This window comes from Hyperolius riggenbachi, chromosome 10 (assembly GCF_040937935.1).
Source record: "Hyperolius riggenbachi isolate aHypRig1 chromosome 10, aHypRig1.pri, whole genome shotgun sequence".
In the NCBI taxonomy this organism is placed as follows: domain Eukaryota; kingdom Metazoa; phylum Chordata; class Amphibia; order Anura; family Hyperoliidae; genus Hyperolius; species Hyperolius riggenbachi.
This window is the reverse complement of record NC_090655.1, coordinates 81,466,266-81,476,510: the sequence shown is the minus strand read 5'-3', so window position 1 is coordinate 81,476,510 and position 10,245 is coordinate 81,466,266. Positions and strand designations below refer to the sequence as shown.

Below are 10,245 nucleotides of genomic sequence, written 5' to 3'. Positions count from 1 at the left end.
CATAAGTTACCAATCTAGTTCTACAGTTAGAGCCTCCACCCAAGTTTCCATTACTTGACATGCTTACAATCAAGAAAACTATTTCATGAAGCAACTAAACCAACTTGTTCTGAGACCTCAGGCTGCAAACTTTCAAAGAAGTACAAACTATACACCAGATCCTGCTCTGGTACCAGTGGTAGACTCTGAGTGGGAGGGGTTATAGCGCCTCATTTAAAAGACAGTTGCCACCTCATCTTCCACTTGATAGTAAGCCAAGGACAGCTGTGAGGTAAGGACCACCACTGGGAATGAAAATTATACTCTTACTATCGTTGGCGGCCTTCTGCCTTGCCAATCGCCACCAAGGTGAGGAATTTATAAAAATGTTATGATGTGCTAGTTGGTAACCGCATTTAAGTTTGACTTGTAGGACTTATGAAAATGTGAATAAACTATACAAAAGTCTTCCATACATTTTGCTTGGCATTTCAGATGTGGCTTCTAACTGAAGTACAATAAATGTAAGGACCCATTTTGGATAGGTCTATTGTCTGATGCAAGAAAATTGTCCATATGTATACAAGCCAGTATATTCTTTATTTTTATTTGGACTGAGAGAGTTGTTTGAATTGGTGAAGAAATTTGTTCTAAAATACAAAACAACCATTTTTGAAACTGATTTATAGAGAGAGCATGGATTTCCTATAAATCTGACTTTAGCATTTTTATTTTGCAATTTCAAGTTGACAGTTGGAATTCACGGAATTACAATGCATAAATTCTGAAAGTTATGTGGAATTGCATTATTGGAATTCACAGCATCCAGGTGGAAGGGACAGCTATGCACTCATGGGGATCGGTCAGGCTTCGCTAAAACGCTGAGTTGCTCCTGGAAACACACTAGATACTTGCCAAGGCGGCTGTTAAGTACCACCTAGGCTGAGAAACTTGGCTGCTGCACAGTCCCAATAATTTATACATGAGTGCACATGCAAATGTGTTTTCAGATTTGCTTATTCAGAAAATGTTTCAAAACCAATGATTGCTTGACATTACCTGCTGACATTAGAATGTTGTCAAAGATTAGTAATGTTATTTGGGCTGAACAAGAAGATTGGTTTATAAAACTACTAATGCAAACGGTGTCACCCATTATCTGCACTACCATCACTAACTGCACTGCTCTCATCTACTTTCTGTACTAGTGTCACTCACTATAAACATGACTGAGACCTACTGTCTGTTGAATGTGGCCCACAATCTGTGCAACCACCACCCACTATCTGCCACTACCATCACCCACTATCTGCACTACTGTCATTATCTGCCCTACTGTCAGTCACTATCTGCTCTACCGTCATCCTCTATTAGGGATAGTCAATGTGACACTAATAATTCCAAATTGATTTAGATCTTATGCAATTTTTTCTGCAAATGTAAGCAGCATGAAAATGAGCCAGTGGAATGAAGCCGCTTCTGGATTTGCTTGGTCAACTTTCAAGCTGCACTAATGTCTCCATCACTATTGTCCCCGTCTAGTTGGCATTTCTCATCAAACTTTAGCTGTCACTTCTCATTATCTGCTATCTGTCCCTACAGTCACCCACTATATATCAATCATCATCCACTGTCACTTCCTGTCATCTGTTGTCACTTCTCGTAACGCACTGCCACTATACTCACATGTAATCTGTCACTTCTCATCATCCGCTATTCGTCACATGCACAGAAGACCCATTAGGGGTCAGTAATACTTCAGAGGCTGCCAGCAGGACCGAAGAGAAGACTGAAGCTGCAGTAAGGGTTGGGACACACATGACTTCTAAGGGCTAGAAGAAGCCCCAGGTAAGTAAAGCTAAATTTTATTAATCGCCTTGGATATCCTTTGATGATTTTTTGGAGGTTCCCAGTGCATTGCAGGAGGGGCGGAGGAGGACCATGGAAGCCTCTGGACCATCCAAAAGCTTCCCTCTACTGAGGTAAGTATGTAATTTTTTTTCCATAAAAACTTACAGGTCCAAGTTACCAGTCCACCTAGCAAAGGTATCTACTAACTGATATGGGTATTCTATGCACTGTTATACAATACTTTACACATTTATTTTTTCTTCATATGGCTTTTCAATAAAGCATTGTTTTAGCATATTTGATTGAGTAACTACATTTTTAGCTAATTTAAAGTTTCATTTTTCTGTATACTTATCTATGGATGAGCAGAATTTATAGCCATATTTTTTCTTAGTCACATATGATCTTCTGTAAAGAGAAAAATGTAAAGGCACTACAGTAAAACAATTTATACATAAAATCAATGTTTTGTATTTTCAGGTCGGCCACAATTCAGTTTTCCTGGTCCTAGTTCTGGTAACCGCTCCCACACTTTGGAATGGAATAATTTTGTTAAATCCTTGTCACAGAGCGAGGAAACATCTGCCCACCACCATGATGGAAATAGATCACCTAGAGATGCTGGCTTTGCGCTTTTCAATCCTAACCGTAAAGATGTGAAGATTGGTAAGAAGCAAGCATCAATAAACTTTTAACTTCTGATGCTTTCTGTTGCTATGGAGGGGGCAGAGGAATGAAGGTGTGGTGCACAACAGAGCAGCACGGGGGCATACGGAGTGAGTAGGAGAACAATAGGGTCAGCCTGCACTTAGCTGAGATTATGCACCAGTTCACATCTCTCAGAGACAGGAAGACTTGGGGGTTGCCATACACATGCTAAATTCTTGGCAGAAGCAGCCCTGATTGCTTATCGGTGGCCTAACAACCTTGACCAAGTACCATCTAGGGCGTAAATGTCAAACTTCGACCCGCGGGCTATATATCTGGCCCTCAGAGCCATTCAATTTGGCCCTCAAGTTAGTTGCCCACTTTGCATTATGTTTGGCCCACTCTAGACCACCAGGGAAGCTATATTGGAGGTAAAGCCCTAGATCAGAAGGGAAGCCATATGGGGGAGGGAGGGGGAAAGCACTAGCCACCAGGGAACTGTATAGGGGAGGGTGGGGGACTCTAGACACCAGGGAACTGTGTAGGAGAGGGGAAGTGCCTCTAGACACCAGGGAACTGTGTAGGGGAGGGTGGAGCCTCTAGACACCAGGGAACTGTAAAGGCATTGGAGGGAGGCCATTAGACCCTTGGGAACTTTATAAGAGAGGAAGGAGGCCACTAGACATTGAAGTTGGCCTGCGACTTGGTCCCAGTGTACAATTTTGGCCCACTTGGCATTTGAATTCGACACCCCTGATCTCGGTTGTGTACAAGGATTAAAGTGAACCTGAAATGACAATAAACTAATGAGATAATTAATTGTATGTGTAGTACATTTAATAAATAGAACATTAGTAGCAAAGAAAAAGAGTCTCATATTTTTTTATTTTTAGTTATACAGCTTTATTTATAACATTGCATCATACTGTCACAGTTACAGTTTAAAATCCACAGCCTGCCTTTTAAGTTGTAAAAGAAACAGAACTAATGACCCTTTGAACTTTCCTGCAGTAAAACCTTATCTCAAGCCATCTCTCCCTGGCCCATATGCAGCATCTTATAATTGAAAAAGTGCCCAAAAGTTGGCAAAAAGTTATTTTGAGTATTTTCTTGTTTGCTGGTGGTTTAAAAGGCATTTTATGACAAGGTGTTGAAGTATCACCTAAGAGAAAACTCAGAAGAAAAAAGGAATTGCATATAGGCCACCGTTTCTTGGCTATTTAAGCTTTCATTTGATCATTAGAAAATGGAACTGACTTAAAGTGTACCAGAGACGACCAATACTTACCTTTTTATACATACCTAGGGTTTCCTCCAGCCCCATGGGCATTGATCGCTCCCACGCCGCGGTCCTCCGCTGCCTGCAGCTCTGGTACTGGGTCCCGTAACTTCCTCTAGTCACGGCCAGTCAGCGCAAGAGGAAGTGAGCTCTTTACTTGCTGCTGGAGAGATACGTAAATAGCGCACTTCTCTTGCATCATACTGGCCGCGACTTTTAACTCTTCCTGTACCGGAAAACAGAAAGGCACTCCACATAATTTCTTAGTAGGGGTAGTTTTATATGTGTATATGATTATTTCATCATGTGACTTCAGGTTCACAGTAAGGCTAATTTTTTTTTTTTTGGGGGGGGGGGGGGGGGGGTAAACCAGTTGACTTACCAAGGTGGTTGGGGTTTTTAAAAAAAAAAAACAGCACGAACAAAGGAAACTCACGCATGCCCCATCAGGCATTGTCTTAGCAGGGTTTCAAATCTGGGAACGCAGTGGTGAAAGGTATGAGTGCTATCCAGCTGCTGTGCCACTTGTACATGGACTTAACTGAGGCAGCATTTTATTTACTTACATGCTTGTAGAACATAAACATGGTCTAAACTGAGAACTCTCTGTACTACTGCCATTGTCTTTCTTTCAGGATGTGACAGGAGTTCACAATATTGTTATTAATGTGTATTTATAGAGCATTGACTTCTTCAGCAGCACTTTACTGAGAACACAGTTAGGTTGCTAGTTAGGTTGCTGACTGTCCTTCAGAGAAGCTCATAATCAAATCCCTGCCATAGTCATAAATCTCTCTCCCATGATACTAAGGCTCCTTTTGAGAGAAACCAGTTAGTTTGGGAGTGTGGGAAGAGAGGAGGATGTCCAGAGGATACCCAGACACATTGAGAGAATCTACAAGCTCCATGCAGATAATGTCCTGTTCCAGATAAGAGCCAGTGTCCTTCGTTCTATAACAGGGGTCTCAAACTCGCGGCCTGCGGGCCATTTGCGGCCCTCGATACAATATTTTGTGGCCCTCGCCAGCAAAAGCTTCCTTTTAGTTCGCTTCAGTGCTCCCAAGTAATCCGCCGCATCCCCGCCGCTAAACGAGGGCTGCAGAGCCCCCAAATCGCCCGGGGGGCAATCCGCCGGCATTTCCTGGAAGGGGCAGAGCTTTCAGCTTCAGCTCTGCCCCTCCTGACGTCAGGATCGCCGCCTCTCCCCGCCCCTCTCTGTGAAGGAAGAGTGAGAGGGGCGGGCAGAGGCGGCGATGCACCGCGATTGTGAAATTCCTTATGCGGCCCAGCCTCATCCTGACTTTGCCTCCTGCGGCCCCCAAGTAAATTGAGTTTGAGACCCCTGTTCTATAAGGAGACAGTGCTGCCCATAAAAGGCAAAACATACATAATATGTATAAGAAATATCTATAGTAAATTTTGTGACCTTCATTTACATTTATTTTATGTGAAATTTGATTTAATAGAGCTGCTCTTGGACACCTCCCTGATGTTACATAAACCTATTTTCTACAATAGCACTCCTTTCCTTCAAACCTCACGTTTTCAGTTTTCATCACATCAGAGATATTTTTGTCACAGTGATCTAAGGCCAGATCCTGGCAAATTGGCAATTTCACTCACTATTCATAGAAAAATCTATATCTGTATCGCTTACTATTTAGATGACCAATTATTGATATCATTTTTTGCCTACAGATATTTTTAACCAATCTCCTAATTACATTTTCTAACAGAACAGTTTCCAGGACTGAGGTTCCAGCCTGGCAAAAGTGCAGAAAACAAGCAAGAGAATTCATTCCTCTCAGAGAGTTCCAGTGAGGAGAGCAGCCACTCAGACAGTCATGACAAGGAATCTTCCTCTACCTCTAGTATGTCCGCTAGCGATGAAAAATCATCTTCATCTGGAGGGGACAACAGTGAGTCCCATTCAGCTGACAATGAAGAGCCTTCAGTCAACAACATAGCAGTTAGTAATCAAGAGGAATCCCAATCAAAGGAGGAGAGTGCCGGACCAGCAGCCAATGAAGAAAGCGAAGTCCCATCCAATGATCAAGCACAGACCGCTTCCAATGACAACACAGAAGAACCTGCAACAGACGAAGGGAACAATGTCCCACCACCATCTCCACCACCAAGATCCTCTAGTGAAGAGCATGACCATTCAAAATTAATCAAGAAGAAAATACTGGATGAGATACTAGGCTTTCAGCCATCTGTTCCTGCCAATAATAAGGGGCGAAGATTTGCATTAAGAGATGTTGATGTTCCAAGACCCTCAAAAAAACCTCAAGTTCGCTCCCGGGGCACGAGGGGCATAGGAGACTTTGGTAATATTGTCCTTTCTGTTGGAAAAAATCAGAACATCGGGGAGCCACAGGGGCAGATAAAAGGCACCAAAAAACAAAGACAAGTGGGAAAATACAAAAAATAGTCTGGATGTAATGCCGTTTACAAATTGAGGGCTTTGTAAATTCTATATGTTTAAACTGATCACCTTTTTTAAGTTGGGCAACATGCTTTCAGTCTAGTTCTATTATATATCTCAGCAAATAGCTGTTAAACAATAATGTCTTGCCTGTGTTTCCCCAAGCTTTTCTATTTTAGAAAGCCCAATAAATATACAACAATCAGCATCATAATGGGTGCTTGTCTGGCTGCTTTAATGCACTTGAATGCACTACAATAAAAAGTGGTAGCCCTCAATTTGCGTGATTTTTTTTTAAAATAATATTCAACACTGCTAGTATATTCACACACACACACACACACACACACACACACACACACACACACACACACACACACACACACACACACACACACACACACACACACACACACACGCACACACGCACACACGCACACACGCACACACGCACACACGCACACACGCACACACGCACACGCACGCACGCACACACACACACACACACCAGAGCCGTGACAAGTCCTCCAGTACACAAGGCTGAGACACCAAAGTGCACCCCTCCAACCCAGCCGTCACACACTGATTGCTAATAGATGCCCCAGAGCCCCCAACTCCCCCCCCCCCCCCCCAACACCTTAATCTCTAGTTATTTGGCTTGCAGTCGCTGCCATGCATCCCTTTTTCTTATTTCTCTCTGCTTCAAACATAATAGGGGAATGAGAGCTGAGTGAGTTTTTTGCCCCCTCCTACACCGTGCCCTGAGGCTGGAAACTCTCTCCACACACACGCACGCACGCACACGCACACACACACACGGCTGGATTTGTAGTTTTTCCGCCCAAGGCCAATGTCACCAGCCGCCCCCCTTCAGTATAGGTAGTGAGATGACCCTTATCCCCTTTCCTCCAGTATAGGTAGCCAGATGATCCCTCCCCCCCTTCCCTCTAGTATAGGTAGCCTGATGACCCCCTTCCAGTTTAGGTAACCAGATGACCCTCCCCCTCCAATATAGGTAGCCAGATGAACCCTCCTCTCTTTCCCTCTAGTATAGGTAACCTGATGACCCCTTCCCCTCCCTCGCCAGTATAGGTAGCCTGATGACTCCCTTAATCCCTCTCTTTCCCACTCCCCCTCTTTCAGTACATCTCGCCTCCACATCACAGCAGCCATAAGTGTCACTCATCATCTCCAGTGCAGAAGCTTCCTCTTCCCCTCTGTCTCCAATGCTGTTCAATTCCGTAACTGCCCGCCATAACTAGAGTTGGGCCGAACCTCCGATTTTAGGTTCGCGAACCGGGTTCGCGAACTTTCGCGGAACGTTCGGTTCGCGTTAAAGTTTGCGAACCGCAATAGACTTCAATGGGGATGCGAAGTTTGAAAAAAAAAATAATTATGCTGGCCACAAAAGTGATGGAAAAGATGTTTCAAGGGGTCTAACACCTGGAGGGGGGCATGGCGGAGTGGGATACACGCCAAAAGTCCCCGGGAAAAATCTGGATTTGACGCAAAGCAGCGTTTTAAGGGCAGAAATCACATTGAATGCTAAATGACAGGCCTAAAGTGCTTTAAAACATCTTGCATGTGTATACATCAATCAGGTAGTGTAATTAAGGTACTGCTTCACACTGACACTGGCAGGATCACTGAACAGGTATGCAGTGGCAGGATCACTGAACAGGTATGGAGTGGCAGGATCACAGTACAGGTATGCAGTGGGCTGAGGGCTCACTGAACAGAACAGGTATGCAGTGGCAGGATCACTGAACAGGTATGGAGTGGCAGGATCACAGTACAGGTATGCAGTGGGCTGAGGGCTCACTGAACAGAACAGGTATGCAGTGGCAGGATCACTGAACAGGTATGCAGTGGCAGGATCACTGAACAGGTATGCAGTGGCAGGATCACAGTACAGGTATGCAGTGGGCTGAGGGCTCACTGAACAGAACAGGTATGCAGTGGCAGGATCACTGAACAGGTATGGAGTGGCAGGATCACAGTACAGGTATGCAGTGGGCTGAGGGCTCACTGAACAGAACAGGTATACAGTGGCAGGATCACTGAACAGGTATGCAGTGGCAGGATCACTGAACAGGTATGCAGTGGCAGGATCACAGTACAGGTATGCAGTGGGCTGAGGGCTCACTGAACAGAACAGGTATGCAGCCAGGAAGAAGTTAAGCCTAACTAATCTTTCCCTATATGAGAGACTGCAGCAGCTCGCCCTACTCTCACTAATGCAGGCACACGAGTGGCCGTAATGGCCGCCGCTGCCTGCCTTATATAAGGGGGGGTGGGGCTCCAGGGGCTAGTGTAGCCTAATTGGCTACACTGGGCCTGCTGACTGTGATGTAGAGGGTCAAAGTTGACCCTCAGTGCATTATGGGGCGAACCGAACTTCTTCCGCAAAAGGTTCGCGTGCGGTACCCGCACGCGAACCACCTACGTTCGCGCGAACCACGTTCCCCCGGCGAACCGTTCGGCCCAACTCTAGCCATAACACCAATGTGCACAGAGAGCAAGGTGGCTGCTGCACAGGTGGCTGGCAGCAGGGAGATCAGGCACTCGCCTGATCTCCCTGCATTGCATCATTTGCAAGCTTGCAAATGCTGCACCAGTTTAGCCTGTTGCTTTAGTGCCTCTGCTCCTGTGGTGCGTTAGGCCGTGGCCTAGGTGGCCTTGGTCTAAATCCGGCCCTGCACACACACACTACTTTATGTAAGTATTCACATCTTAAATTACAACTAAATTGGGGAAAAACCTATTGACTTAATCCATGTTGGGCTATTCCTTATTGTCCTGACAATGCTCATAACCAATGGGGTCCCCTCCATTGCCAGACCTCTTATCTCTGCACCCTCCCAGAAGTTTGTCCAAGAGGTGCACAACAATTTTGAACCATGCAGGCACAAGTTTCAAACTGCACCTGCGCAGTGAAAGAAATTGCTTGTGGAAGAGCCCTTTCTTTTGCTGTGCTTGCACTGTTTAGAACTTGCACCTGGGCAGATCTAACTTACGTACCACTGCTAGGAGAAGCTTCCTGGTTTTATTATGCAACTGGAGGATCTTGTCGAATATGAAGAGGACTGGGAACGGGGAATGAAGAGGACTCCAAGGACAATGGCAGCACCAGGACACATTCTTTTTTTTTTGTCCCTGGTTCAGGACAGGGGTACTTGAAGTGTTACGCCTGTTACACATCCAAATTTTAACTGGCAAATGTTAGCACCTCCACACAGTACAATCTGTTCGTAGTGTTCAAATTCTATCGGGATTCCTAATACTTGGAGACTGTAAAATTGTGTGTACAAACTTTACAGCTAGAAAGTAGAGTTGTCCCGAACGGTTTGGTTGCAAACTTATTCGCACAAACATCGCTGGTTCGCGTTCCCGTCGAAACACAAACTTTATGGCGAGTTCGACCCGCCCCTATACTACATCATTGGCTTAAACTTTGACCCTCTACATCACAGTCAGCAGACAAATGACAGCCAATCAGGCTGCACTCCCTCCAGGAGCCCCCCCCCCCTCCCACCCTCATATAAGGCAGCAGCGTCGGCCATGATCTCACTCTGTGTTGCTACAGTAGTTAGAGAAGGGAGAGGAACCTGCTGCAGAGATAGGGAAAGCTTAGTTAGGCTTTTGTAGCTTGCTCCTAGCTGATATCTGTTGTTTAAAAGCACCACAAAAAGAGCTCTTTAGAGAGCTAATGTTCTTGTGATGCCCACTGACACTTGCATATACAGCCCTGTCTGTCGCAGCTGGCCCTTGCTAATTGCTATACTGTGCCAGGCCCAGCACATTCAGTGCCTACCTTTTCACTGCACCTGTGGGTGTGACAGTTGCACATTTGTAATACTAGTCCGTGCCGTGCATACCTGTTCACTGCACCTGCATGACAGCACATAGATTTATATACCAGTCACTTCATACCTGTTCACTGTACCTGTGTGTGTGACAGCTGCACATTTGTAATACCAGTCCATGCATACTTGTTCCCTGCACCTGTGTGACAGCATGCAGTTTTATATACCAGTCACTGCATACCTGTTCACTGTAC

At 45.2% G+C, this 10,245-nt stretch overlaps 1 protein-coding gene across 1 annotated transcript; it reads left to right on the top strand.

The window, feature by feature from the left end:
• The first annotated feature begins 263 nt into the window (after window positions 1-263).
• LOC137534153 (uncharacterized) lies at window positions 264-6,341 on the top strand. The gene is made up of 3 exons (XM_068255541.1): window positions 264-348; window positions 2,311-2,496; window positions 5,494-6,341. The coding sequence occupies exons 1-3, from the start codon at window positions 291-293 to the stop codon at window positions 6,189-6,191; spliced, it is 942 nt and encodes a 313-aa protein (XP_068111642.1). The 5' UTR covers window positions 264-290; the 3' UTR covers window positions 6,192-6,341.
• Window positions 6,342-10,245: the final 3,904 nt, after the last annotated feature.

Coding starts and splice junctions, on each gene's coding strand:
- LOC137534153 (XM_068255541.1), top strand. CDS start 291: ATGAAAATTATACTCTTACTATCGTTGGCGGCCTTCTGCCTTGCCAAT. Junction 349..2,310: donor CCTTGCCAATCGCCACCAAG/GTGAGGAATTTA, acceptor TTGTATTTTCAG/GTCGGCCACAATTCAGTTTT. Junction 2,497..5,493: donor CCGTAAAGATGTGAAGATTG/GTAAGAAGCAAG, acceptor ATTTTCTAACAG/AACAGTTTCCAGGACTGAGG.